General features: G+C 66.3%; 1 protein-coding gene across 1 annotated transcript; it reads left to right on the forward strand.

Moving 5' to 3' along the window:
- Positions 1-1,322: 1,322 nt before the first annotated feature.
- Positions 1,323-26,491, forward strand: CTDSP1 (CTD small phosphatase 1). Its single transcript, XM_048868800.2, has 7 exons — positions 1,323-1,672; positions 15,311-15,459; positions 17,910-18,011; positions 18,826-18,882; positions 19,703-19,795; positions 20,401-20,586; positions 21,842-26,491. The coding sequence occupies exons 1-7, from the start codon at positions 1,606-1,608 to the stop codon at positions 21,968-21,970; spliced, it is 783 nt and encodes a 260-aa protein (XP_048724757.1). The 5' UTR covers positions 1,323-1,605; the 3' UTR covers positions 21,971-26,491.
- The last annotated feature ends 1,415 nt before the right edge of the window (positions 26,492-27,906 follow it).

The following is a 27,906-nucleotide window of genomic DNA, read 5'->3' on the forward strand; positions in this document are numbered from 1 at the left end:
GAGCTCCCCAGACCCTGGCTTATGCTGCAGTGTAGACACTCCCCTAGGCACTGCTGGGAGGACACTCGCAGTGAAATGTTGCCCTGGGGCAGAAAGCCACTCGCTGAGACGAGCTGTTGGGGACTACTACTCTGGCCTGTTAGCCTGGATCCAAACACATTTCTGCCACCGTCCCTCCTGCTTTTGGATGGTGGTTGGGGGGGGGGTCACTTAAAAAATTCTCTTCTCTGTCCCCTGCCAGACCTGGGAGGGAGGGGGTGGGACTAGGCATTTGCTCCTCCCATGGTGTTTAAGAAGGGGCCAGAGATGCATGCCCTGGGGCAGGGGCTGGGTAGTTAGGGACAGGAATGGTGGAGACCCCAGCTCCTGAGCTCTGTCATAACCTGGCTCTGGGGCAGGCTGGGCCACAGTTGGCTCCACTCAGAGCCCCAGGGCCTTGGCAGTTCCTAAAAAAGGGCCACATTGGTGCCACCCTGGTGTGGTCATCCTGACACAAGGACTTGGATCCCCCGGTGCCTGTGTGTGAAGGGGACCCTCGGGCCTCTGCTCAGGCTGGGGTGGGGGGCAACATGGAAGATATTGAGCTGGAGTTAACGTAACAGCCATAAGAAGCCAAGCCGGGCCTGGCTGGTGCATGGATGGGAGACCGCCTAGGGAAGCCAGGTGCTGCGGGATCTGTACAGTTTGGCACTGAAGCGGGGTGGTGCAAGGGGCTGCTTTGCTACCGTGGTGAGATGGGAAGCTGAGGCCCGCGGTTTGTAACTGTTGAAAATCCTTTGTTGCTGTTCCCAGGTGTGTGCGTGGGGGTTAAACCCGTTGTCCCGGCTCCATTCCAACTCATCGTTAAGTGGAAGAGGCTGGAATCCTCCTCCAGTGACCGTCTGGGTACGCTCTTCTTCCCTCCCTGTCCTAAACCGTTGTGTTGCTGTTGCATCCCATCCCAGAAACGGCTGCACCGCGGCATTAAGTGATTCCTGGACAAACCGTGCTTGTGCCCCACCCCAGAGGTAGCTGCATCTCAGCACCAGGTAAACAAGCCTCGACTAAACAGCTGCCCTGCCCCACCCCAGAGTTGGCTGCATTTCAGGGCTGGACAAAAGCAGTTCCACTCTGCCGGATATTTGCTGGGGTGGATCGCGGGCTGGCTTCGGGGGCGTTTCGGGGACCCGGGCGGCTGGGGCTCAGTGCAACGGGCCCGAGTGACTCACGGGGGCGGAAGGGGAAGGGGGGGATCTCCTTCCTACCTTGGCGGCCGGCGCGCCCCATCCCAGGGTGGCTGGGCCCCGGGGCACCATCGCCCTTTTAAGGGGTTCCTTGAAACCGCGTCCGGGTTCCATGTTTGTAGCAGAAATTTGTGAAGAGGAAACTCCATGTTGTAACAAAGTTTCCTCCGCGGGCGTCTTTTTCTCTCTCCCCCTTTTTTGTTTTTTTCTCTCTTCCCCCCCCCCCGTTTCCCCCTCCCCCTTTTTTCCTTTTTCTTGGGGGGGGCAATTTCCCCCCCCCTCCCCGCCGCCCGGGCCGCCCCCGAAGTAACTCCTGGAGGCTCGGAGCGCGGCGGGAGGAGCCGGCGGAGGAGGGACCCCCCCAGCCAACCCTTCTGGTCTAATGGACAGTCAGTCCATCATCACCCAGGTTAGCAAGGAAGAGGTGAACACCCCTCTGCAGGAGAAAGGTAACTGCACCCCCCCCCCCCGCGTGGGGGGCAGCGGCGCGTGCTTTCCACCCCAAATTGACTTGTGCAAAGCGGGCACGATTCCGGGAGGGGGGGCGCATGCTCCGCAGAGCGACCCCCCCCCCGCCACCCCTCCCGCAGCCTCTGCTCGCCTCTGGGTCGGATGCCTGCTCCAGGGGGCTGCTCCCGTTACCCCCGCCCCCTTCCCGCAGCGCTCGGCGCTGTCTCCAAGTCCCTGGGCGAGCCCCGGGTATTCCCCGCGGCGCCCCGAGGTGGGGCCGATCGACCCAAAGCTCTGGGTGGTGGGGGGCATGAGGCGAGGGCTGGGCGGGTGCAAACCCGGGGCGGCGGGCAGGAGTTTCTGCCCAACAGCCGCCCCCCCCACCGCCCGGTGCGTTGGTTTTGAAGCGCCCGGGTTTATTTTCAAGTGTTGCTTTTCTGCCCCTGGATCCAGGGAGGCTTCTCAGGCCAGGTCAGTAGGAGTCAGGGCATCGGGGGCGGGGGCGGTGCTGCAGCCAGGGGTCAGCCCCCCCCCCCCCCCCCCCCCGGTTGAAGGAGAAGCCACTGCCCCACTCCAGCGTCCTGGACTCTGCCCCGGTGTTTGCTCGGCCTGCGCAGGGCTCTCCAGGTCCTGGCCGGGGCGTGGCGAAGGGTGTGGATGGCTGGGGGTTGTTGGGGGTCACACCTGGCGCTGGGCACGGATCCCTGCCTGCTGGGGGTCTCTGGCCACAGTGGGGCAGGTTGATTCCCTGGGCAGGTTGGAGGGGGAAGAATCGCAGGTGCTCCTCAAGGTCCAGGTGAGGGGGGTGGGTTTCTGAAAGGACTGACGCAGCCCTGTGGAAATAACCTGGCTCCCGCCTGGCATCCCAGCTCTGTCAGTTGGGCTTGTGGCCCAGCATGTCCTTAGGTGTCAGGGCGGAGGGAAGGGGCCATCGGTGCCCTGGAGCCCCCTTCCACTGCTGGGCCGTCTCCTCCATGCCTGGGCACTTCTAGGGGTCTCCAGGCCAGGCCAGCTGCAGCAGGGAGGGGGTGGGATGCTGCTGCATGGGATCGGAGCTGTCCCCTTAGGGGCAATGAGTCTGGCCTGGTCTCAGCCGGGAGTGCGGAAGTGCTTGTCCAAGGTCTCCCCAGGCTGGCACCGCAATGGGCCAGATCATCGGCTGGGCACCGACTGTCAGGACACTTGCAGAGGACGGTCAAGGGCCAGGTTCTGATCTCGGCTCCACCGGGGTGAATCTGGAACAACTGCCCCGGACATACGCCGGGGGAACTGTTCTCCGGGGAATTGGGTTGGATTCACCCCAGTAGAGCCAAGATCAGAACCGGCCCTCGGGCTGTAGGTCGCTGTAGATTGGGACCTTGTTAGGGGAGGGGCTCGCCCTAGGTGAGGGAGGGCAAGGCCTGAGGTGCTGGGGCAGAGTTTCTGGTTCGGAGGATCTGACGCTGGGCTCTGGACTGGAGGATGTTGGGACTGGGGGCAGGGAGGGGGTCTTATTGCCTGTATCTTAAGGGGAGTGGGTCCAACACAGAGACCCCCATCCCCAGATAAGATGCACATCCTGATGCCCCAGGGAACATCAGAGGTGGGGCAGAGGTCTGGGAAGTGGACCCAGCCTGGCTTCTGCGGCTCGGATGTAGGGCATTTTGTCCAGCACCTGCGAAGCGCTCCCCAGGGCAGTTACATGGCAGGGTGTTTTCACCCCGGCAGCACAGAGGGGGAATCAAGGCAGAGAGGAGAGGGACCCCTGGCAGAGCGGGGATTGAACCTGGGTCCCTCCGAGTCCCAGGCTGCTAGGCCGTGCCACTTCCCTCACCTGGGCTCAGTCCTGCCCTGTGGCTCTTCTGGAGTCGGGGACCAGCAGGGGCTGGTGGCCGGATGGGGTCTCCTACCCTGACTTGGGGATTGATTTTGGGATTGACAGGTGTCAGCCTAACGCTGACCCGCTGGGAGCTAGGGGTGTTGGGAGCTTTCTGCTCCTCCTCTCAGCAGCCCCATGGCCTGGTCTGAGCCCCCTGCCCCCCATAACCTCCAGCCCCCTGGGTCTTGTGATGCCTTCCCCCACTCCCCCGCCCCGCCTTGCCTCTCAGCCATGGTTTTGTTGGCAACTGCGCCCCAGCGCCCCCTGCTGGTGGGATAGAGCTCGCCCCCCCCACCCCCTGCCTGAGATGATACTTGTGTGCAGCCCCCCAGCTCAGGGTAATAATGCCGGCGTCTTGGCCCCGTGCTGGATCCCTCCGGCCGGCAGCCCTGACGCCGCCCCATCTGCACGTCCGGGGAAGCGGAGGCCCGGTCTGTGCCAGGATCCCAGCCTCCGGCGTCTATGCGGTCGGAGCCTGAGCAGTCAAAGCAGCGGCTGAAATCCCAGCCGGGACCAGGCTGGAGGCAGGGAGAGGGGCAGGGACTTGCTCAAGGCTTCAGGGGCAGCAGGGGCCTGGAGGAACGGCAGGGGTAGCTGGACCCCCCCCCCTCTTCCTGAGCGCTCAGCCCTGGGGAGCTGGGGGGCGGATCCTACCCGGGGGAACAAGTGAAATGAGTTTACTGGGTCTTGGCCTGGTCCCTAGTAGAGGGTGAGTCCACAGCACAACTGCTGATGGGTTCAGCGCTACTGACTGGTTTCTGTACAGGCAGGGCCATGGGCTGGGCTAGCAGGGGCTGCGGGTCGAGGGTGAGGGGCACCGGCAGAACTGGGGGGAGGAACCCAGGGCTGGGCTAGCAGGGGCTGCGGGTCGGGAGTGAGGGGCACCGGCAGAGCTGGGGGGAGGAACCCAGGGCTGGGCTAGCAGGGGCTGCGGGTCGGGAGTGAGGGGCACCGGCAGAGCTGGGGGGAGGAACCCAGGGCTGGGCTAGCAGGGGCTGCGGGTCGGGAGTGAGGGGCACCGGCAGAGCTGGGGGGAGGAACCCAGGGCTGGGCTAGCAGGGGCTGCGGGTCGGGAGTGAGGGGCACCGGCAGAGCTGGGGGGAGGAACCCAGGGCTGGGCTAGCAGGGGCTGCGGGTCGGGAGTGAGGGGCACCGGCAGAGCTGTGGGGAGGAACCCAGGGCTGGGCTAACAGGGGCTGCGGGTCGGGAGTGAGGGGCACCGGCAGAGCTGGGGGGAGGAACCCAGGGCTGGGCTAACAGGGGCTGCGGGTCGGGAGTGAGGGGCATCGGCAGAGCTGGGGGGAGGAACCCAGGGCTGGGCTAACAGGGGCTGCGGGTCGGGAGTGAGGGGCACCGGCAGAGCTGTGGGGAGGAACCCAGGGCTGGGCTAACAGGGGCTGCGGGTCGGGAGTGAGGGGCACCGGCAGAGCTGGGGGGAGGAACCCAGGGCTGGGCTAACAGGGGCTGCGGGTCGGGAGTGAGGGGCATCGGCAGAGCTGGGGGGAGGAACCCAGGGCTGGGCTAACAGGGGCTGCGGGTCGGGAGTGAGGGGCACCGGCAGAGCTGTGGGAGGGGGAGCCCAGGGCTGGGCTAGCAGGGGCTGCGGGTCGGGAGTGAGGGGCATCGGCAGAGCTGGGGGGAGGAACCCAGGGCTGGGCTAGCAGGGGCTGCGGGTCGGGAGTGAGGGGCACCGGCAGAGCTGGGGGGAGGAACCCAGGGCTGGGCTAACAGGGGCTGCGGGTCGGGAGTGAGGGGCACTGGCAGAGCTGGGGGGAGGAACCCAGGGCTGGGCTAGCAGGGGCTGCGGGTCGGGTCGGGGATGAGGGGCACCGGCAGAGCCAGGAGGACCGGGAGCTCCCGGTGACTGACCACATGGTGCTGGGTTTGTTGCTCTCCGTTCAGCTGCTCGGAGGCTGGCGCCGTCTCCCCGCAAGCAGGAGCACAATGGCAGAGTGGTCGAGGACTGAATGCGGCACAGAGACTGGGGGGTCTCCCCAGGGCAGAGGAGAAGCATGTGGCGGCAGGGGGAGGGATGACGCTTGCCTAGCTGTGGCCGGAGCTGTTGTGTGGGGTTATTTTCCAGGCCTGTTAATGGGAAAATGCCAGTGAAACTCCTACAACCGGCAGCCTCTGCCGTGGCGGAGGGAGGGGAAGGGGAATGAATGCGGCCAAACTTCTCCCCCTTGGTGTAAATCCCAGACCCGATAATCCAGATATCTGTGCAACATTTTAACTTAACCCGCAGCTCGCTATGTGTCCAGGCTGCCCCCTGCTGGCTGGAGTCAGAGCTGCTGATTTGTGTGTCATACACCTATACTGCTAGCCACCCCTGGGGAGTCTCCTTCAGCTCTGGCGGCAGGGAACTGAGTTTCCCAGGTTGGGGGAGCTGAGTCTGCGCCAGCTTTTGGTGTGAAGTCCTGCGTGTCGGGGGTGCACAAACCTGGCTGGTTGCAGTTTCCTTGACTTTTGGAGTTAGGCCGTGGTGCTGCTAAGCTCTGGGCTGTTTGCCTGGGAGCCTGTAGGCCCAGGGGGAGGGAAATCCCATCTCAAACATGCCCCATGTGCTGAGATCAACTGGGAACAACCACGGCTCTCCTGATTTGCTGCTGCTAGCCACTTGCCTGGACCGCTGGGGGGCAGCTGTGCGTGTTCTGGGGGCTCTCGGCTGGGCTGACCGGCCGCTTGGCTGGGGAGTTGCGGATCCGTGGAGCTGGTGGGAGATGCCGGCTGTTCACCCGGCAGGTTCAGTCCAGGCTGAAACGCTGCTGGAGCTTGTTACAATCGCAGTGTCCTGGGAACCTCCCCATGGGGGCTGGGAAGTGGCCTGGGTCCCACCTTGTGCTTCGGCCAGGGCCTGTTCCCTGCCCTCAGGATTCTCCAGAGTCTGGTGCGCTGGTCGGTCAGTGTCCCGACCGCCCGTGGGGGTTTTCTACCTCATCTGTGTGTGTGTGTGGGGGGGGGGGGTCAGCTCCGCACCCTCGAGATCTCACTCTCAGGGGCCTTCTTCACGTCGGTCCATTTCACCCCCCTCTTCCTCCCTGCCCCTGAACAGTGCCCCCCAGCACCCTGTCAATATTCCTGCCTCTGTCCATCCACCCACCAAGTCAAACGCCTTTCCCACGGCCCCTTTCCTGGGCTCCAACCGCACCGGATCTCTGTGTCACCAGCACCTGCCCGGGGTTCGGCCCATGTGGCTTCAGTAACCCTCCGGCCAACGAGCAGCCTGGAAACACTCATAGGGCACTCAGTCTGATTCGTCAGTTTCCTGCCATCAGCGTTCCTGCCACACAACTGGCTGTGGGTGGCCGTCCACAATGAAGTAACAAACTAACTGGGGGGAGGCGTTTTGGGGCCTCCGCCCACAATGCCAGATTGGCTAGACTTTCCGCTTCAAACCACCAGAGGTTGCCCTGACCTTTGTCATCAGTAGGGTTCAGAGTCATTAACATTGTGGGATGAACGGGAGGGTTCGTGCTCCTCCCAGGGCCACCATCCCTCTGCAGCCTCAGGGAGATGCTGCAGCCCAAGAACAGGGGAAACTTATTTGGAGCTTGCAGTTTCCGCCAGGACAGAGGTGGCAGCCGGAGGAGCTGGTCCTGGCAGCCGGAGGAGCTGGTCCCTGCTCCCCGGTCTCTCTGCTGGGAACCCCTGGAGCAGTTCTGCCGTGTTATCTGCTCGGCTGGGGGAAGGGGTAAGGGGGACACCTCTTGTTCCTTCCTTTGGCAGCAGCTGCCCCCTTGTGAAAGCCGAGCAGAGGGGGCGTCACTGGGGCTTGTGGGGTCTGACTGGGCTGGAGACACGAGGAGGGGGGTACACTTCAGCTTTTGGCTCAGCAGCAGAGAAGCCCTGGAGTTGGGGCTCAGGGCGGGCACAGGCTGAGATGGATCTCTGGGCACAAGAAGGGTGAACCCCCTGCAAAGGGGCAGAGGTGGGCATGGAAGCGGGAGGAGGGTGAGCACAGAGGAGAGGCTGGAGATTGGGGGAAGGGCAGAAGCCATTGTCACTAGGCTGGGCACAGGCTGGAACTAGCCTGTACCAGCTGCCAAGGCCGAGTGATCTGTGCCCCGGTGGGTCCCTGGCACTTCTGAAGGGACCTGGAGCTAAGCCAGGCCCTGAAGGTCAGAAAGGGGCCTGTCCCTTCCTTCCCCATCCTGCCCTGGCCTCTCCCTGACCTCCCGCATTAAGAACGGCTGCCAGGGCTCTGCCCTTACCCCACGCCCACTGGCACGTGAGCGGCTCTGGGCCCAGGGCACAAGAGCAGCGCCGCGCACTGTGGAAATGCAGCCACTTCTGGGGAAGGGGGATGCGGCAGCTGCTTCACAGCCCCCAAGCGAGGCTGCACAAGGGCTCAGGCTGGGGAGCGAGCGGGGACGGAGGGGACTGGGCGGAGCCCTTGGGCGGGGCAGGGCAGGGGCGGGGTGCATTGCAGGGGCCGGTCCTTGCTGGGAAGGGCGCGGGTGGAGGCAGGTACAGAGAACCCTGGTGTCCTGGCCACGGTTCTCCCCAATGCCCTCGGTTGAGCGCATCTTAGCCCAGGCCCCTCCAGCCCCCCAGGGGGTAAAGTGAGCAGAGACCCAGCCCAGCCCCCGTAGGGGGCCCCAGTCTGTATCCAGCCTGCAGCACCAACTCGGCTGCAGCCTTGGTGGCAAATGCCAGGGGCTCAGCGTCGCCTGAGCTGGGCACGGCCGCTGGTCTCTCTTCAGGAAGACCTGACCCTGCAGAGGGACATGCCCTGGGGCTGGGCCGGCAGGGGGCTGCGGGTCGGGAGTGAGGGGCACCGGCAGAGCTGTGGGAGGGGGGGCTCAGGGCTGGGCTGGCAGGGGGCTGCGGGTCGGGAGTGAGGGGCGCCGGCAGAGCTGTGGGGGGGGGCCCCGGGGCCGGGCTGGCAGGGGGCTGCGGGTCGGGAGTGAGGGGCGCCAGCAGAGCTGGGTGTGGGGGGCTCAGGGCTGGGCCGGCAGGGGGCTGCGGGTCGGGAGTGAGGGGCGCCGGCAGAGCTGTAGGGGGGGGGGCTCAGGGCTGGGCTGGCAGGGGGCTGCGGGTCGGGAGTGAGGGGCACCGGCAGAGCTGTGGGAGGGGGGGCTGAGGGCTGGGCTGGCAGGGGGCTGCGGGTCGGGAGTGAGGGGCGCCGGCAGAGCTGTGGGAGGGGGGGCCCAGGGCCGGGCCGGCAGGGGGCTGCGGGTCGGGAGTGAGGGGCGCCGGCAGAGCTGTGGGGGGCTCAGGGCTGGGCTGGCAGGGGGCTGCGGGTCGGGAGTGAGGGGCGCCAGCAGAGCTGGGTGTGGGGGGCTCAGGGCTGAGCCGGCAGGGGGCTGCGGGTCGGGAGTGAGGGGCACCAGCAGAGCTGGGTGTGGGGGGCTCAGGGCTGGGCCGGCAGGGGGCTGCGGGTCGGGAGTGAGGGGCGCCGGCAGAGCTGGGGGGGGGGGGGGCTCAGGGCTGGGCTGGCAGGGGGCTGCGGGTCGGGAGTGAGGGGCGCCGGCAGAGCTGTGGGGGGGGGGGCTCAGGGCTGGGCTGGCAGGGGGCTGCGGGTCGGGAGTGAGGGGCGCCGGCAGAGCTGTGGGGGGGGGGCTCAGGGCTGGGCCGGCAGGGGGCTGCGGGTCGGGAGTGAGGGGCGCCAGGAGAGCTGGGTGTGGGGGGCTCAGGGCTGGGCCGGCAGGGGGCTGCGGGTCGGGAGTGAGGGGCGCCGGCAGAGCTGGGGGGGGGGGGCTCAGGGCTGGGCTGGCAGGGGGCTGCGGGTCGGGAGTGAGGGGCGCCGGCAGAGCTGTGGGGGGGGGGGGGGGCTCAGGGCTGGGCTGGCAGGGGGCTGCGGGTCGGGAGTGAGGGGCGCCGGCAGAGCTGTGGGGGGCTCAGGGCCGGGATAACAGCTCGGCCGGTGCCCCTCACTCCCGACCCGCAGCCCTGAGCGCTCGGCTCCAAGGACACTCTTGGGCAGGGTTCTTGGCCCTGCTGGGGGGGGGGGGCGAGGGGGGGGGCACTCATCCTTGGGATCAAAGGTCGAAAGCAGCAGAAAACCAAAACAAAGCTGTTGTCGTGGCAACTGCCAGGGAGGTGGCAGGCAGAGACACTGGGGCGGGGCCGGGCGGGGAGGGGGATTTCCCGGGCTCTCCCCGCGCTGGGGCTCCATGTGGGGGGGCGATTAGAGCAACCCCCTTGGGCCGGCCGGTTCCCACAGCCCGTGGAGCCCAGCCCGGGAGGCACCTGGCTGCCGGGTCAGGGCGAAGCTGCTTGTGCCCGTTTAGCAGTGGGGGCGTGTGGGCAGAGACGGCGGGGGGGTGGGAGGGCGCAGGCCTGGGACCCCGACATCCCTGCCCTGCCGCCAGGGGGCACGCACATGGGCACGTGCACTGGGGCACACGCAGGGCACGCGGGCACAACCCGGACTCAGCCGCCCACGCTGGTGGCCTGCCGGTCGATCCCTGGCTGCGACGTGTGAGTGAAGCCCGGGGCGGGGGCTCCGTGGGGGGCGCTCCCCCCTCGCGGGCAGGGCTGGCCCCAGTGCGGCGCTGGGGGCGCTGTGCTGCAGGGAGTGGGGCGCTCTCCTCACTTCGGGGCGGGGAGATCTCCCTTCCTTGGCAGGGGGGCAGGGGGGCGGGTTATGCTCTGGCAGCTGCTGCCTTGCCACCGAGATCTGTGGGTCTGGGGCCGGGCTGCTGGGTGGGCCCGTTCGGCCGGGGCGTCACCCCAAGGTGGGCACGGCCGGGCTGCCGCCCTACGTCCCCGCTGTTGGATCTCCTTGGCTTCCTGTGCTGCGTGGCTCTTACGTGGCTGCCACGTCCCTCCCCAGAGGTGGCTGCGTTTGTGGGCCGGGCGACGGGCATCCCGGCCGGGCGGCGTCACCCATTGTCCAGACGGCGCCAGGTGGCCCTGCTGGAGGGGAAGGGACTGGGCCGGGGCTGGTGGAATCTGCTGCTGGTTAATAATTTGCCACTTCCCCAGGACTCCACCCTGCCCCTCCCCTGGCGGACAGGCTCCTGGGCAGCGTTTCCAGCCTGCCAACCCCCTCCCCTCCCCGCTTGTGAAGTCTGTTCCCTGGCCAGTGCCAGCCAAGCCCCTGGAGAAAATCTTTGTTCCCATCCGCCCCCCCGAGGGAGATGCGGGGCTGCGGGAGCGCCCCAGGATTGCCCCGAGTTCCTGGGGCTGCCCCAGGGCACAGCTGTGAGCCCCCCCGCTCATTGCCCATGGTGTCATACCCGGCCCCGTGCCAGGAGGTCCCTAGGGGAGTCACACTCAGACCCTGCGTGGTGGGACCAGGAGTCTGCCCCTCGCCCTGCTGCTCCAAGGGGGTCGCTCGGTACCCCACGAACACACCCACCCCTGAGGGCAGCCAGCACTAACCAGCCCCCCCCCCCCATCTGTCCCACGCTCAGCGTCTCTGGTGAGGCCAGCGCAGGGTCCACTGCCCTCTGCCCCTCCAGGGTCCCGGCGGGGCAGGCGGGTGGCGTACCCCTGGCTGTGGGCGACGGCCAGAAGGTGCCAGCCGATGTGTCTCAGCCTGTATGGTCGCTCACCAGAGCGGCTGTGATACTGGGGGGGGCTGTGCGGCGTGGGCTGGTTTGTTATTGTAGGGTCTCCCATGGGCTGGGCACACCGGTTGGTTGTGGGGATGCTGGGGAGGGGGGGCAGAGCAGGGGAGGAGCTGCGTGGCTGGGGAGGTTATTGATCAGCCGGGACGCCGGCTGGCGGGAGTCTTGCGAGTGGAACACCTGGATCAGCTGGATCGATCGGTCTTCAGCTGTCGTTGAGACTGCGCCGATCCGTTCTCCTCGCACCCTTGCCTTTCTCCTCCACGTTCGGCCGACACGTTTATCAGCGTCATCTTCCCGTCTCCTTGGAGGCCGACCGGGTGGTCTTTGCTGTTCTCAGCGGTGTTAGGGGAACCACATTTGGTTTCGTGGCTGCACGTGCGTGGGCCGGCGTGGGCCGGCGTGGGCCGGCGGGCGGGGTGAGAACCAAACGTCTCTGTCTCCAGGCCAATGGGGGTGGGGGGGGCGTTAATTTTGCAGTTTTCTGTGTCGGCGTTTTGCAGGGATTTGGGGGTTTGGCCGAGCCAATGGCGCCTGGCCTGGCCCGGGGCAGCTCAGCGTCCCCCTCTAGGGGTGAGGCCGGCAGAGGCTGGTGCATTCGGCGCTGCAGGTCCCGGGTTGGAGCCCAGCCGGTGCCCAGCGCGAGGCGTCGTCACAAACCCCAGGGCAGCCCGGGCGGGTTTGACGGGGAAATGCAGCCAGCAAGTCCGAGCCCTGGAGGCCCCGATCTGTGTGTCCGTGTGTGTGTGAGCATGTCCACCTGTGCGTGTGCTTGTGTGTGGGTGTGCCCACGTGTGTGTGCATAAACCTGTCCCTACAGGGGGCCCAGGCCGTGTACACACACACACAGAGCACGCTCTGCAGGGGTGAGTTTGTGGGTGGCCAGCGGCTCTGGCCCCATGGAGGCTGCATTCCTGCGGGCCTCTCTCTAAATATTTGTGCGTTCCCTGCGTCGAGGACACACAATCCCGCCAGCCTGCGTCAGCACTCGCCCGGGTGGTTCCTGCACCAGGCCTGGCTCCCGCCCAGGGCCAGGAAGCGCGGGCTGGCCCGGTGCCAGGAGCTGATCTCGGACCCCAGAGGGGCAGAGGCGGCGAGCTGGGGAGGCCGGGACTGCGGGGGTGTCACCCAGCAGCCACCCACCGACATCCTATCCCCATCGCCCCGGTGCAATGACCCCTCGCCCAGACGTGGCCATGGCTGGCATCTCCGGGGGGCAGCAGGAGGCTGGGTTGGATCCCTGGCTGGCACCAGTCACGCCCGGCCAGGTCCTCATGCCAATGCCAGGGGAGGGCAAGAAATCGGACACTGGGTGAATCGCAGCAGCTCCCGTTCCGTCATCCCCATTGCAGGCAGGGGCACGCGCCAGCCATCAGCTCCTCCAGAGACTTTCCCCTGGGGAGCCAGGCGGGGTAGGGCTGGGCTGGCGTAGAGGGGAGGGAGATGCCAGGGTGATCTGGCGTGGGGGCTCCTGCTCATACAGACTTAGCCACGTGCCCGTGGAATGGCGCGGCTGGCCTGGGTGTGTGTGGGGGGTGTCCTTGGCCTCCTCTCCCCCTCCCCACCCGCTGTGTCCTGGCCACGTGGTCCCTTCAGCTGCGGGAGGGAGGGGCCAGCTGGGATTTCAGGGGCATGGCTGCAGTGGGGGGGGGGTGGGAGGCAGGTGCGGGTGGGATTGAGCCCTGTTCGATGGGGCTCTCTCGGCCCAGGTGTGAGCAGCAGACAGGCCCTGGGCACGCGCCGGGTGGATCTGAGCCCCGGGACGGGGCCCATGGCCGGGTTTCAGGCCTGGCTGTCTCTGCCCAGGGGCCAAGCACCTTGTCCTCGCTGCCCGTTGTGCCCAGGGGCTGGGACCCTGCGTGGGGCTGACAGGGCCTGAGCGCTCCACGCAGGCGCCAGAGGCGGCCACGGGGGGTTAATGTGCCTGGGGGTGAGACCGGCAGGGTCACTGGCCCGTTCCCAGCTCGCTGCAGGGCAGTGGGAGGTGGCAGAGGGCAGGTGCCAGCAGCCCCCTGTACCCAGCGCGGCCCGAGCTGCTCCCCTCGCAGCCCCTGCTCGCCCAGTCGGCACCTGCCATGTGGGGCTCAGAGGAGCCTGTGACGAGGGGCTGGGGCTCGCCGGCCCCGGCGCTCTCCCCTGCCGGTTGCCAGCCAGGCTGGCCGGGGCGGCTGGAGTCCGGCAGACGGATCAAAAGGAATCTCGTTATCTCTGGCCGGATTAAGCATGTGTAGCGGTCGCCTCAAGTGGATTATGCAGGAGAGCAGGTTAATCCAGACCTGGAGAGAGACGCGGGGCAGCCGGCCAGCCGGCAAGTGCCGGGCGCCGCACAGGGGTCTGTGGGGATCTGCGGCCCGGAGAGCGAATGGGTGTGTGTGGTGGTGGGGGGCGCTGAGGGGGACGTTGGAGGAGTTGAAGTTGATATTATCAATGCGGGGGCTGCGGCTTGGTAGTGAGGGGCACCGCCCGAGCTGTGGGGGGCAGGGCTGGGCTAGCAGGGGGCTGCGGGTCGAGAGTGAGGGGCGCCGGCAGAGCTGTGGGGGGAGCCCAGGACGGGGATAGCGGGGGGCTGCGGGTCGGGAGTGAGGGGCGCCGGCAGAGCTGTGGGGGGACCCCTGGACAGCGGGGGGCTGCGGGTCGGGAGTGAGGGGCGCCGGCAAAGCTGTGGGGGGACCCCTGGACAGCGGGGGGCTGCGGGTCAGGAGTGAGGGGCGCCGGCAGAGCTGTGGGGGGACCCCTGGACAGCGGGGGGCTGCGGGTCGGGAGTGAGGGGCGCTGGCAGAGCTGTGGGGGGACCCCTGGACAGCGGGGGGCTGTGAGTCAGTAGTGAGGGGCGCTGGCAAAGCTGTGGGGGGACCCCTGGACAGTGGGGGGCTGCGGGTCGGGAGTGAGGGGCGCTGGCAAAGCTGTGGGGGGACCCCTGGACAGCGGGGGGCTGCGGGTCGGGAGTGAGGGGCGCTGGCAAAGCTGTGGGGGGAGCCCAGGAGGGGGATAGCAGTGCAGAGATGAGGTTCCCTGTGGGAGAACCTTGCCCAGTCCTTGGCTCAGTCCCCCCCTTCCACAACAGCGGGGGGGGGGGCCGCAGGGGGGCAGGCACCTTGCATTGGGCCTGGCTCTGCCGGGGGAGGGTCTGATGCAGCTGCCCGCAGGGTCCCAGCCTGGTGCCGCGGCCTCTCCCGCTCCCTGCCTTGTGCACCATCCGGGCAGCTTCCCCCTTCCTGAGCCTGTCGCCCTCCTGGCTGTACCCGGGCTGGGGGTGGTGCCCGTCCCCACGGCATCCCGGCTCTGCCTCACACAAGCAGCCGGTGGGAGGCTGGGGGAGGGCTGGGCGCCCGTGGCCCAGTTTGGAGACACTGCGTCTGCCCCGTCCCGTGGACATTTTCTCTCGAGCCCTTGGCCACGCCAGCCCCACACATCACCCCAGAGCCAGGCTGTGTTCCCTGGCCCGTGGGGAAGCAGGGGGCAGGGGCCGTGCAGCTGGATGGGGCCTGGGGAGGGGAGGACGCAACCCACGCGGGCGAGGAACAGGGCGATCCCGAGGAGAGAACCCGCCGGGCGCGGCCTGGGCTCCTGCCAGCGCAGGCAGCAGCTGGAGATGTGGGTGTCACAAAGGGCCAAAACTTGCCCTCGTTTACACCAGGAGTCCTGCCCCCTGCTCTAGCCACTAGACCCCACTGTCCCCCCAGTGCCGGGGATAGAACCCAGGAGTCCTGGCCCCAGCCCCCTGCTCTGGCCGTTCTGCAGGGTGACTTGTCCTGTCCGGCTGGGCGACCGCGGGACTGTAGGGACCGGCTGGGTGGTGGGACCTGGGCCCTTGGGCCGGGGACGGGGGCAGGGGCTGGTCCCCAGGGGCCAACAGCGCCTGGCTTCGTGCTCCTCCCCGCTGCTGGTCCCAGGAGCCAGCCCCCCCCACCCCCCCAGCACATGATGGCCCCAATAGACCCGGATGGTGACCTGGGCGCACCCCCTACCCGACCGTCTCTGGCACCCACCTGCCACACACCCCAGGGCACTTCCCATCCCCCCAGGGTGCCCCCCAAGACCACGCTCAGGCCAGCAGGCAGGGGGAGCCCCAGGCAGCCCTTAGCTCTGCCCCCTATCAGACCCCCGGCCCAGCCTCCCCTCTGGGGGTGGGGGGTGCCCACCTCCATGGGAGCATGCTGCAGGCAGGCCGGGCACCAGGAGGGGTGCCCGGGGAGGGAGGGGGACTCCGGGGGGGGGGGCACGCCGTGTGGATTAACCCCTTCCCCGCCTGTGCCCCGCAGGTGCTCCCAGGCCATCGCCGTCCAAGAAGCCCCGGAACCGCAGCATCTTCCAGTCCCTCTTCTGCTGCCTCTGCCATGAGGCCTCGGACCCCGTCCCGGTCAACAACAACGCCCCGCTGCTGGTGGAGGAGAACGGCGTCGTGCCCAAGGTAGGGGGGCCCCGGAGGCGGACAGGGGGGCCCTTCTCTGGGCGCCCCCCCCGCCCGCCTGGCCCCCGCTCACGAGAATCCTGCTTCCCAGAGATGAGCCCCGCGGCTGGCCTGGCTCGGCGCCCGCCCCTCTGCCCACCTGGCCGTGCCAGGCCCCACAGGGCCTCGCCCCCGGGGAACCCAGCAGCCCGAGTGCCAGAGGCTGCCCAGACGGGCACATGCCCCCCCCCCCCCCCCCGTAACCTCTCCCTCCTCGTCCCGGCCCTTCAGGACCCTGTGCCAGGCCTGCCCGCTGACCCGCTTTGGCCCACAGCCCCCCTGGGATGAATGGGGCTGGGGGGGCACCAGGCTCCCACGAGCATCTCCTTTGTTGGAGTTGTTGCCTCTCGCAGCCCCCCACCCCGCCTGTGGGGCCATCGCTCCCATCCCTCCCCCCACAAAAACAGGGATCCCCAAGGGCTCTGGGATCTGCTTTGGGGCAGTTTCCCTCGTGCCCGCCCCCCCCCCCCTTCCCATGGATGATAAAGCTTTGGGAAGGGGCCGGGATTGTGCCCCCCATCAGCTGGGGCAGGGGCAAGCTCCGATGCTGGCACAGCACAGGGCAGAGGCAGAAGCCAATGCTGGGACTGTAGGGGACGGCACCGAGTGGGACCCAGGTGTCCTGGGGAGTGGCAGGGGAAGGGATAGCTCAGTGGTTTGAGCATTGGCCTGCTAAACCCACGGTTCTGAGTTCAATCCTTGAGGGGGCCATTTAGGGATCTGGGGCAAAAATTGGGGATTGGTCCTGCTTTGAGCAGGGGATTGGACTAGATGACCTCCTGAGGTCCCTTCGCCCCCCAAGCCAAAGGCTGTCCCTCCCCCAGGGGTCCCCAGATGCCGGGGCCCAGCCATACTGACCCAGGCCGGGGCAGGGAGTGAGCAGTGACCCTATGCCCCGGCGAAAGTGGAGGGGGGCAGAGTCGAGTCACCCGGGGGAAACTGAGGCTTGGCCTTGGGGGTTGGTGCCCCAAGGCTGGGCAAAGTGCCAGGGGGGTTTTAACGGCCACGTGGCCTCAGAATGGGAGTTTGACACCTCAGCTGGAAACCAGTAAATCCCCCAGCCCAGTACCTGCCAGGGGAGAGCGCCCCCTGCTGACCCCCACCCTGCTCCCTGCAGAACATCGCCCCCTAGAGCCCCGTGGGGGCACTGGGGCCAGCCCTGTCTGGGAGGGGAGAGCGCCCCCTGCTGACCCCCACCCTGCTCCCTGCAGAACAGCGCCCCCTAGAGCCCCGCAGGGGCACTGGGGCCAGCCCTGAGTGGGAGGGGAGAGCGCCCCCTGCTGACCCGCACGCTGCTCCCTGCAGAACAGCGCCCCCTAGAGCCCCGCAGGGGCACTGGGGCCAGCCCTGAGTGGGAGGGGAGAGCGCCCCCTGCTGACCCCCACCCTGCTCCCTGCAGAACAGCGCCCCCTAGAGCCCCGCAGGGGCACTGGGGCCAGCCCTGAGTGGGAGGGGAGAGCGCCCCCTGCTGACCCCCACCCTGCTCCCTGCAGAACAGCGCCCCCTAGAGCCCCGCGGGGGCATTGGGGCCAGCCCTGTCTGGGAGGGGAGAGCGCCCCCTGCTGGGGGAGCAGTCGCTCGGCCATGGGCAGGCGCTGTGCGAAGGGCCAGGATTTCCCCAGGGCAGCGTTCTCCTCATCCCCAGGGCGCGCTGGGCCGGCCCGCGATGCCCGGAGCTGGGCAGCCCTGCCCGCGCGGCCCACGTAATCCCCGGTTTTGCTCTAGGCCGATCAGCCCTGACTGCGGCCGCCCCCTTTCGCCGCTCCCCGGCCAGGTTTGAGAGGATTATTGGCTCCAGCGCCCGGGGCAGCCAAAGGCAGCCGGCGCCCTCTGGTGCCTGGCTGCGCCATCGCGGCTCCCCGAGCTGAGCCTGTTCTTCCCAGCCAGGGCCGGCGCAGGGGGCTGCAAGGGGGCTGCACGGTGCCGCCCCCGGGACCCAAGGCCGGTGTGCGCCTGGCGGGCCAGACACGCGTGGCAGCAATCAGGGTTGGCATTGCTGAGGAGCCCCCAGTGCAGCCACCTCTGGGGTGCAGCGCTGCAGCTGGGGAGCAGCCCACGGCAACACCAGCCGGCCGGTCAGAAAGGGCCGAGGGCAGAGGGGCCGGGGCAGCATGTTCCCTACGGCCAGGGCCCACGTTTAACCCCCAAGCAAAGGGGCTCTTCCCCCGACCTGTTCCCCAGTCTAATGGGTCCCTGCTGCTGGGAAGTTTAGGACAGGAAGTGAGAGATCCAGCGGGGGGTGGGCGGGGCGGAGCTGGGCTTGGCCCAGGAGCCCCCATCCCGTGGGCTGGGCAGCCCTGCTCCTCTGGCCGGGACGTGGTGCGGGGCCCTGGGCTCACCCGCCTCCTGGCCCATGGTGCCCACTGCCAGCCGGATACTCCAACCCCCCCACCCCCGTCGCCCTCCCCCAGGCCGCTGTCAAGTACCTCCTGCCCGAGATCAAACCCCAGGACGCCAGCAAGCTGTGCGTGGTCATCGACCTGGACGAGACTCTGGTGCACAGCTCCTTCAAGGTGAGTCCGTGTCCTGGGCCCCCCATCCTCTCTCCCCCCTCCCGGCCTGCCCCTGTGCCCCCCTGTCCTCCCTCCCCCCTCCCGGCCTGCCCCTGTGCCCCCCTGTCCTCCCTCCCCCCTCCCGGCCTGCCTTTGAGCCCCCCGTCTCCCTCCCCTGCCCAGCCTGCCCCTGTGCCACCCACATCCTCCCTCCCCCGCCCCCGGCCTGCCCCTCTGCCCCCCGTCTCCCTTCCCCATCTGGCCTGCTCCTGTGCCCCCCGCATCCTCCGTCCCCCACCCCCGGCCTGCCCCTCTGCCCCCCGTCTCCCTTCCCCGTCTGGCCTGCTCCTGTGCCCCCCGCATCCTCCCTCCCACACCCCCAGCCTGCCCCTCTGCCCCCCGTCTCCCTTCCCCGTCTGGCCTGCTCCTGTGCCCCCCGCATCCTCCATCCCCTGCCCAGCCTGCCCCCCATGTCCCACCGTCCTCGCTGCCCTGCCCACCCAGTGTCCCACCCCCATGTCCTTCCTCCCTCCCCCGTCCAGCCCATCCCTTCTGCTCCACCCCCTACTGTCCTCCACAGGGCCAGGGGAATCCCAGGGGGATGGGGAGGGCATGGCCAGGGGAATCCCAGAGGGGCGTGGCCAGGGGAATCCCAGGGGGATGGGGAGGGCGTGGCCAGGGGAATCCCAGGGGGATGAGGAGGGCGTGGCCAGGGATGGGGGATGAGGGCATGGGTGGGGGAATCCCCAGGTGATGGAAGGGGCCAGGGGATCCAGGGGGACAGCGGGGAGGGGGCCTCCTCCTTCTACCACACTGACGCCTGTTCCCTCCGCAGCCTGTGAACAACGCCGACTTCATCATCCCTGTTGAGATTGACGGCATCATGCACCAGGTAAGGGAGGCGCTCTCGGTCGGGGGGCCCCCACCCGTCACCCCCGTGGGGGACGCCAGGAGCTTAGCCCCTGCTGGGGAGACCAGGGCTGCTGGGCACCGAGGGGCTGGGCACCTTGGCATTGGAGCCAGCGCCCTTTCCGTCCCCCAACCCTGGGGGTGCCCAGCCAAGGAAGGGGGACCTCAGCCCTGCTGGTTCCAAGAGCCCAGGAGGGGGGGAGCGACCTTGGCACTGGGACCATGGTGCTGCCTGGCTCTTTGGGGCCACAGTCCCCCCCCACTCCACCTTCCCCCTTTGTGGGGGGCGGGGCCGGCAGCCAAAGGTTTCCTGCTGGGGGGAGCCCCGGGCTGAATTTCCCACCATCTGGCGCTGTTCAGCAGGCAAGTCCCTGCCCCGCACGGAGGCCGGCGCCGCGTTCAAGTAATCCAGGATAGGCTGTGGTCTACGCAGTCGGCCTGTTCTCGATTACTTGGCACCGGAGCCGGCCGGCAGCTTCGGGTGGAGACGCCGGAGGGACGCCGCCCGGGGAGCCGCAGGGCGCCCGCTGCTGCAAACGAGCTCGGGGCAGGGCAGGGCTGGCGCCTCCCCCCACCCCCTAAGCCTGCCCCGGCCTCTTCCCCAGCGCAGGGCCCAGCAAGGGCTGCGGGGGCGCCTGGTAAGGGTCCCCCTGGATCGGTGGGGGAGGGCTCCCGGGGGGTGGCAGCCGTTTGGTGGCTCGTGGGCAGTGGGTCTGAGGGGGCCCAGTCCCAGGGGCCCCATCTCGCTGGGCGCTGCCCATCTCCAGCCCCACGGCTGCCGGCTCATGCTGCCCCTCCCCCAGGTGTACGTGCTGAAACGCCCGTACGTGGACGAGTTCCTGCAACGCATGGGCGAGCTCTTCGAGTGCGTGCTCTTCACCGCCAGCCTGGCCAAGGTGAGCGCCCGACGCCGGGCAGCTTGCGGGCACCGGCTGTGCCCTCCCTCCCAGCTACAGCCCAGGAGATGGGACTCCCGAAGCCTGGAGAGGACCCAGGAGTCCTGGCTCCCAGTCCGCCCTACTCTAACTGCTAGTCCTCACCCCCGTCCCAGAGCCCGGAGAGGACCCAGGAGTCCTGGCTCCCAGCCCCGCCCCTGCTCTGAATCACTAGCCCCCACTCCCCTCCCAGAGCCAGGAGAGGACCCAGGAGTCCTGGCTCTAAATCACTAGCCCTCACTCCCTCCCAGAGCCCAGATAGGACCCAGGAGTCCTGGCCCCTGATCACTAGACCATGCTGCCCCTTCAGTTCAGCCATTCATCGCACCCCCTCCTCCCCAGTGTCCCCACAGTGCTTCGGGGATGGCGGGTGCCCAGAACCCTGCACAATGGCTTTGGGGCTGGGGCTGCCTGAGTAGGGACCCCCGTGCTCTCAGGGGCCAGGACGTGTCCCCCACGGAGGGGGACCCCCGAGTCCCCTTGGCCAGCAGCCAAAGGGTCCAGGGCTCGGCCGCTCCCCTGCTCCCCTTTGGCCAAGCCTGACCGTGTCCCCCCCGGCCCACCAGTACGCGGATCCCGTGGCCGACCTGCTGGACAAGTGGGGAGCTTTCCGGGCCCGCCTCTTCCGCGAGTCCTGCGTCTTCCACCGCGGCAACTACGTCAAGGATCTGAGCCGTCTGGGCCGGGACCTGAGCCGCATCCTCATCGTGGACAACTCCCCCGCCTCCTACGTCTTCCACCCCGACAACGCGGTAGGTCGCGGCGGGGAGGAGGGGTCCGGGGGGGCAGCTGCGATGGCTCAGGGTGTTCAATGCTTTAACTGGCTTTAACGGGGGCCTGGGTCAGATGCGACGCTGATCACAAGTGAAACGAGTTCGGGGGGGGTCTCATCCCAGTGATTCGATTGCTGCATACTCACCAGAGGGACGGGTTATTGGGTAACTCAGTTCACGTTGTCCCAGGGCTAGGCTAGCAGTCAGGAGTGAGGGGCACTGGCTGAGCTGTGTGTCTGGGGGGAGCCCAGGGCTGGGACAGCATCTCCCTACTGGAATGAATCGGCTCTGCTCAGCTGTGTGTCATATGCCCTGTACTGCTCGCAGCAAATGGGGAGTCTCCCTTAGCGCAGGGGCCTGGGCTTTCGGAGCAGCGTTCGAGTCCTGCTGCTGATATGAAATGCCGGGTGGCCCCAGTGGGCAGTGGAGAGAGGCTGCTCCCCGGTGGTCACAGATTGGGAGGGGCAGGGTGACTGGAGAGCTCTTGAAGGCTCAGAGAGTCCCCAGCTGCCTCCCCCATCCCCTCTCCCTGCCACTCGCTGCAGGGAGGTTCTGGCAGACGCTGCTTTCTCAGAGCTGGCGGCTGGCTCGCTCCCATCACACTGGCCTCTGTCCATGGGGAGCCGGAAGAGCCACAATTATCCTGGGGTTTTGGCACTGGCCCACCGGGCCCCTGGCCAGCCGGCCTTTCCTTTCCCCTTAGAGCTTCTGAGTGGGGGGGGCACTCGCTTGGGGACGGCTCCCTTGGGGCTGGCCCGACGCCCTGGCAAATCCGGGCTCTGCACGCTGTGTGGAGGGATCCCTCCCCCCAGGGCTGAGCTGCAGCTGCCTCTGGGGTGGGGCCTGCAGCCACCGTGCGGCCGTTTGGGACAGAAAGCGAAAGCAGCTCCTGTCTCCAATGGACGCAGCAGGGCAGATTTCGGGTGGCAGCCCAGGATCTGATTGGCCGGGATGCCAGGTTAACGCCCCCCGTGGCCTGGCTGGCTGGCACAGCTCGCAGGCACAGAAAGGGGGCGGGCATTTCTGGTGCAGGGCTGAGAGTGCCGAAGGCGCCCGTCTCCCAGCATGCCCTGGGGCAGGGCGCCGGCTCCAGGGCCCGCTCCTGGCTGCGTGAGGCTGGAGCCCCTGGCTGAGCCTCCAGCAGGTTTGCCCAGGGACCCCTGCGAGGGCTGGCCCTGCCCCGTGCTGCCTAGGCACCGCGCCCGGCTAACCTCCCGGGGGGGTCTCTCGGCAGGTGCCGGTGGCGTCGTGGTTCGATAACATGGCCGACACAGAGCTCCTGGACCTGCTGCCTTTCTTCGAGAGACTCAGCAAAGTGGACGACGTTTACACAGTGCTAAAGCAGCACCGGACTAGCAGCTAGTGACCTGGGGCCGGGCGAGATGCCAGCCTGGCGGGATTCCCCACCCCTCCTCCGGCCGGCCGCCCCACCGATCTACCCACAAGCCCCAGCGCCAGCCTGCAGCTTCTCTGGGGCGCGGAACGGAGGCGGTGGCAGGCGGCGGAGGGGCCGGGCGGGGAGCCCCGCGTGGGGCTCACACCCGCCGGGCATGGGGGAGACGCCCGGCTGCATCACTCGAAACCAGCCTCAAACCTGGACCTTTGTCGTCACGTAACGGTTCTTCTCCTGTAAACTGGGGAGGGCCAGAGGGCAACAGAACCACGGCCCGGTCCCCCCTGATTGGCCTGGGGGTCAGAACCACGGCCCAGTCCCTCCTGATTGGGCTGGGGGGTCAGAACCACGGCCCAGTCTCCCCTGATTGGGCTGGGGGGTCAGAACCACGGCCCGGTCCCCTCTGATTGGGCTGGGGGGGTCAGAACCACGGCCCAGTCCCCCCTGGTTGGGCTGGGGGGTCAGAACCACGGTCCAGGCCCCCCTGATTGGGCTGGGGGGGCTCAGGACCGTGGCCCAGTCCCCCCTGATTGGGCTGGGGGGGCTCAGGACCACAGCCTGGTCTGCTCTGATTGAGCCAGAGGGTTTCAGGACCTCAGCCCGGTCCCCTCAGCTGGGCCAGGGGGTTTCACAGAACCGCGCCCCAGCCCCATCTCGCTTGCCGTGGAGGTGGGAGAGGCAGGTGGGGTTGGTTCCAGGAACGCAGTCCAGAGGTACTTAGCCATGGGGGACAGAGACCCCATCACCCCCCGAGTGCAGGGTGCAAAGTGCCCCCAGGAGGTGGGGGAGGGGGCATTTTTGCCTGCTTTGCCTGGATGGGAATGACTCCTGTGGGCGAAGGGAATTTGGGGGACCTGTGACCCACACGACAGCTGGGTCCTAGATCCTGCCCCCTCCAGAAGGCCCTGGGTTCCTGTTACCCACTGGCGGGGTGCGGGCCCCTTTCCAGGGGAATCCTGCAGGGAAGGGGGGGCAGGAGGGTCAGTGCCAAGTGCTGGGGCCTGCAGGGGTGTTGGTTGTGTGAGGGTGGGCGCTGAGCAGAGGGGGATCGGTTCCCCCAGCAGGGCTGAGAGCGGAAGGACGTGGGGAGAGATGGGGGGAGGAAGGTGCCCTAGAGGAGCCGGAGGGACTCAGAGAGACTGTGGGCTAGCGGAAAGGAGGCGGGGCTAGTGGAAAGGAGGCGGGGCTAGCGGAAAGGAGGCGGAGGGTCTGAGCTGAGAGGAGCTGCTGGAGTAGCCCAGGGGTCCTGGGGAGGAGGGTAGCTTGGCCCCCCAGGCTCCAGGCACAAGGGATGGGCACTAAGGCGAGATTTCCTGGGCAGCTGTTAACCCTTTCCCTGCTGGTTATATGGCGGGTGCCCCCCCGCCAAACGGTTCTTACTTCCCCATCTCCTCTGGGCCTCACAGGGAAATCAGATTTCTAGGTGCCTTGGGACTGGGGCCCATTGACCTCTTGGCTTATGCAAATGTTGCCTTTCCCTGCAGTGCATTGTGGGGCTTTAACCCCTCTCCCCCGAGGAACTGCCATGTGGCTGTCAGAAGCCATCAAGGCGCCCCCGTGCTGTGGTTGGATAGAGCAGGCAGTGAGCTGGGCCATTGGGTTGAGCCCACCTCAGCCCTGGACAGGATGGAGGGGGGCGGTGGGATCGCCCCAGGGGAGTCTCGGCTGGCCATGGCAGACAGCAGCTCTCCTGTCTGAGGGGCTGGGCCTGCCGGCCTGTGAGCTCCCTGGTGGCCAGGGGCTGCTGCATTCCCAGCAGATGAGGTGGGAGGCTGCAGTGACACCAGCGAAGAGCAACTCCATGGGCCTGATTTAGAGAGAGACCACCTGTGCCTGGAAGGATGCCCCTGTCCCCTTAACTCTGCCCTTCCCCAGGGAGCCAGGCCTGCAGGAGTCACACCCGCGGAAACAAGCAACGTCTCTGACTGCAGCTGTGGGCAGGGGGCTCCTTCCTCTGGGATCGTGTCTGTCTCTTCTTTAGTGCCTTCAGCCCTCCCTGCCACTCTCCAAACGGTTGTGGGGGGCAGATTCCTTGGCCTTGGGGCTGGCTCAAACCTCTGCCTTCTCAGTGTTTAGATCCCTAAATGCCCCCAAACCAATCCCTGCCTGCTGGGGGGCGTCCTGTAGAGACTGTGCCTTGGGACACCGTGTCCCGCCCACCCCCTACCCCCTAACCTCTGGGGGGCCGAGGGGCTGATAAATTGCACTCCCAAGGAAACCTTGGATTTGCTCACCGCTGCACTGAGGTTAGTGGTGCTAGCCCCACCCCCCGTAAGTGGGGCAGTGGGTTGGTTCAATGGCTGTTCTGATGGGGACGGGGGTCTCCCTCCTCCCCCTGCAACCAAACTGCTCCCCGCCTCCCAAAGCTTCAGCTCTTACTTTGGGTTCAGGGGAGCAAGGATTTGGACTGGGGCAGAGGGAGACTCTTCCCCCCTGAACCGATTGCCCCAGGGCTGCATTCAGGTTCATTGGAGACCTGCTTTGCATTCCCCTCCCCCAGGCTCCCCACAAGACCCCCTTGTGCCCCACACCACTAGGGGGTGCCGTCCAGAGATAGCGCCCCCTTTCTATGGCCTTAACTGTTTTGTATGCGAGTTGTTCTCGGCTGTGCCTTGCGGCGGTGGCCGTCCACACGACGCTGCTGCTGATCTCTTTCGCCTTAGCTTGGGGAATGTCCCTCAGGGAGAGGTCTCGGGGGGTGGGGGGCAAGGGCAGGGGGAGTCATGTATTTTAACCGGGCACATTTAGCTCATATAAATATGTATCATGTGTATATATATTTTTAGGGAAAGCAACGGCGACACAAGTCACCAGAGGATTTTTACAGCTTGTATTTTTAACGATGTTCCTGGGAGATGGTTATTTTTCTGGGCGGGGTCGTTCCTCGTGTAAAGAAGCAGGGAGGGATTTGGGGAGGGGGGTGGGTATTTTGTCTGCCGGATGATGTCTGTATTGGATGCACGCAACCCTTCTCCAAATGCCTGCCCGTCCCCCCAAGCCCCAGGGGGTGCCCAGGGCCTGAGATCCAACTGCCTCCGTCTTACAGTGCTGGGTTTTCAAGGAAAGTTTTAGCTCTTTAAAATCTGGGCCCTTTGTGTGGTTTGGTGGTTTTCCTCCCTGCTTTTATAACCGCCAGGTGAAAAAAACTGGGGTTTGTGTGTCAATTTCACACCTCCAAATTTGTCCGTTCCCCATACACATCTATCAATCTATCCCTATACACCCCCTCTATCTATCTGTCCTCATACACCCCGTCTATCTATCCATCCATCCATCCACATACACCCCTTCTATCTATTGATCTATTTATCCATCCATCCCCAGTCACCTCTTCTATCTATCTGTCTGTCTATCCATACACCTGTTCTATCTATCTATTGATCCATGCACCCCTTCTATCAATCCATACACCCCTTCTATCTATCTAGATATCTATCCATACACCCCTTCTATCCATCTATCCATCCCCATACACCCCTTCTATCTATCGATCCATACACCCCATCTATCTGTCTGTCTATCCATACACCCCTTCTATTTATCTATCGATCCATACATCCCTTCTATCTAATCTATCTATCTATCTATCTAAATTAGCCAAAACCTGGTATTTCTGTCCTATGGGAAATTCAGAGATTTTTGAAATTTCGTTTCTTCCAAAATCAGGGCGAAGAGTTGAGATCTCAGACGTTGTCACAAACCAAAGTGTTTAGACCGATTTCGTTTTGACTGTATGGGAACATTTCATTTCCATAGGGTCGAAATGTTTCGTTCAGCGTCTCAGACACGGTTCTAAATGGACTGTTTGGCTAATTTCCCATCAACAGCTGGGGTGAACTTGATATGTCCCCTTGGTGGAGAGAGCTGAACCCACTCCAGTGGGGGGCACTACAGAGCCATCGGCGCCTCTGCAGCACCCCCACCGGGGCAGCATGAATTCTGCTTCCCTTCGCTGCGGGATTCCCCCTTTAGGGCCGCGGCCTCTGCCCGGTGCCCGAGTCTGACGCCCACCAGCTTGGCCTGAGCATCTCGATCTGGCTTTGTCTCTGTCCCCGTGGAGCCGTCGGCGCCCAATCCTGCTCCCTTGGCGGGCCTGGGCCTGACTGGCTGTATTGTAAAGCCCAGCACTTCCCTGGATCGGGAAAAAGCTATCCGTGGCCCTGTTGTGTTGATTGCCTGGGTTGGTTTCATGCCACTGAGGTGCCACCCTGCTACCACTGCCCCCTGCTGGGCACCCCCTGCTTTGGCAGGGCAGGGGCAGTTTTGTTTGGTGACTGCCAGGATGTGGGGAACGCCCCGGCACTGGCGTTTGGAGAAAGGGCTGCGGGCTGCGGCTGCTCGTGTCTTCACTGTGTATCTGTTGGGTAAAGAGACAACCCATGAGCGAATCGCAGCTATGGGAGAGAGAGAAAAAACCCCGATCAAAGTGCCTTTTGTGTGATTAAACTGTAAAATAATCTTTAAAGGAAAAAAAAAATACTGTGAGAACCACCCTGGTTCTGCTGTGTAGTGATTCAGCCACCAGCTCTGGGTGTGCTCCCAGCTGGAGGGGAGGAGATCTGTGGGGGCGTGTGTGTGTGTGTGTGTGAGTGACAGAAAGACCCCCCACACACACACTGCATGGCATGACCCCCCGGGGGCAGAACGGTGTGTGCTAATGTGTGTAGTTTACTGCCCCCTGCTGGAGGGGAGGAGATCTGGGGGGGGGGGGTGCCGGCATCCACATGCATGGGGGTGACCACATCTCGTTCTCTGCTGGCTGACGGGCTCAGCGTTGATCATGTGGGTCTCGGTGGCCCAAAGCCAGAGCCTCAGCCCGGCCGTGTCCATTCCCCCCTGTGATTGCCCTCAGCCAGCGCGGCCAGCTCTGGGCCAGGCAGCAGCAGGGGCGGTAGCCCGAAGGCCCAGGGACCGTGCAACTTGCCCGGGGCTCGTACCTGCTCTGTGCGGCACAAGGGGCTTTTTAACCACCCCTCTGCCAGGGTCCGGGCAGTGTCTGGAGTGGCTAAAGCCACCCTCTGCGGCAGTCCATCCAGTGGCTCTGCGAAGGTAAAGGGAGGTGACCGTGCCCCTGTCACCCTGGCCCTGATACGGACCAGCCTTGCCTGTGTCCTTGGGCGGTGGCTTCCAGTGTCCCCAGCTGCCACCCTGGCCCTGCTCGTGTGCTGTGGGTTTCTCACAAGACCCCCTGGGGTCATACGCGACATGCCGGGGCCGGCCCCGTCACCCCCCCGCACACCCACAAACTCTATGAAGGACTCAAATGTGGAGGGGTCAGGCATGGGGTGACCCCCAGCACTGTAGCAAGGGGAGTCTTGTGACTAAGTCACAGACCAGGGGCTCAGGTGACGTGGCTTCTAATTCCTCCCCACACCCCCCTGCGGGGCAAACAATTGACCCACCTTCCAGAGCCACTGCGGGGGGGCTACACAGCAGAGCCAACCCCCAGGCTGCTGCCCCCATGTGCCAGCCGCAGAAAAGCAGGAGGTTTGAGACCAATTAATTGTGAGTTGGGGGGGGGGGGATGGCCTCAGCGGGGGATCCACTCAGCTGGGGAATTCAGCCCCTGGCGTGTCTGAGTGTCGGTCCCATGTCGGGGGCTCGGCCTGTGCCCCCGCTGCTGGCTTGTTGTGCATTGCACTGCCGGGCTGGATGGGACCTCACCACGTCCAGCCCCTTGCACCAAGGCAGGACCGAGCAAGCCTGGGCTTAGCAACCGCCTGTGCCGGGGGTCCCACGCCCACCCGGGGACCCCGAACTCCCCGCGAGCTGGCAGCTCGTTCCCAGTATCCCCCTTGCTGCAGCCCGGCTGGTCTCTCTTGTCTTGCCCTCCTGCCCCCTGACTGCCTCCAACCCGCTTGGCACAGTGCCTGCAAGTGCCAGCAGCCCTGCCCGCGTGACAGACC

The sequence above is a fragment of the Caretta caretta genome, chromosome 11 (assembly GCF_965140235.1).
Source record: "Caretta caretta isolate rCarCar2 chromosome 11, rCarCar1.hap1, whole genome shotgun sequence".
NCBI lineage: Eukaryota > Metazoa > Chordata > Testudines > Cheloniidae > Caretta > Caretta caretta.

Bases quoted from the DNA above. Each gene is read 5' to 3' on its own strand.
- CTDSP1 (XM_048868800.2), top strand. From the start codon at position 1,606: ATGGACAGTCAGTCCATCATCACCCAGGTTAGCAAGGAAGAGGTGAAC. The intron at 15,460-17,909 runs GTAGGGGGGCCC...GCCCTCCCCCAG, and splicing joins AGAACGGCGTCGTGCCCAAG to GCCGCTGTCAAGTACCTCCT. The intron at 19,796-20,400 runs GTGAGCGCCCGA...CCGGCCCACCAG, and splicing joins TCACCGCCAGCCTGGCCAAG to TACGCGGATCCCGTGGCCGA.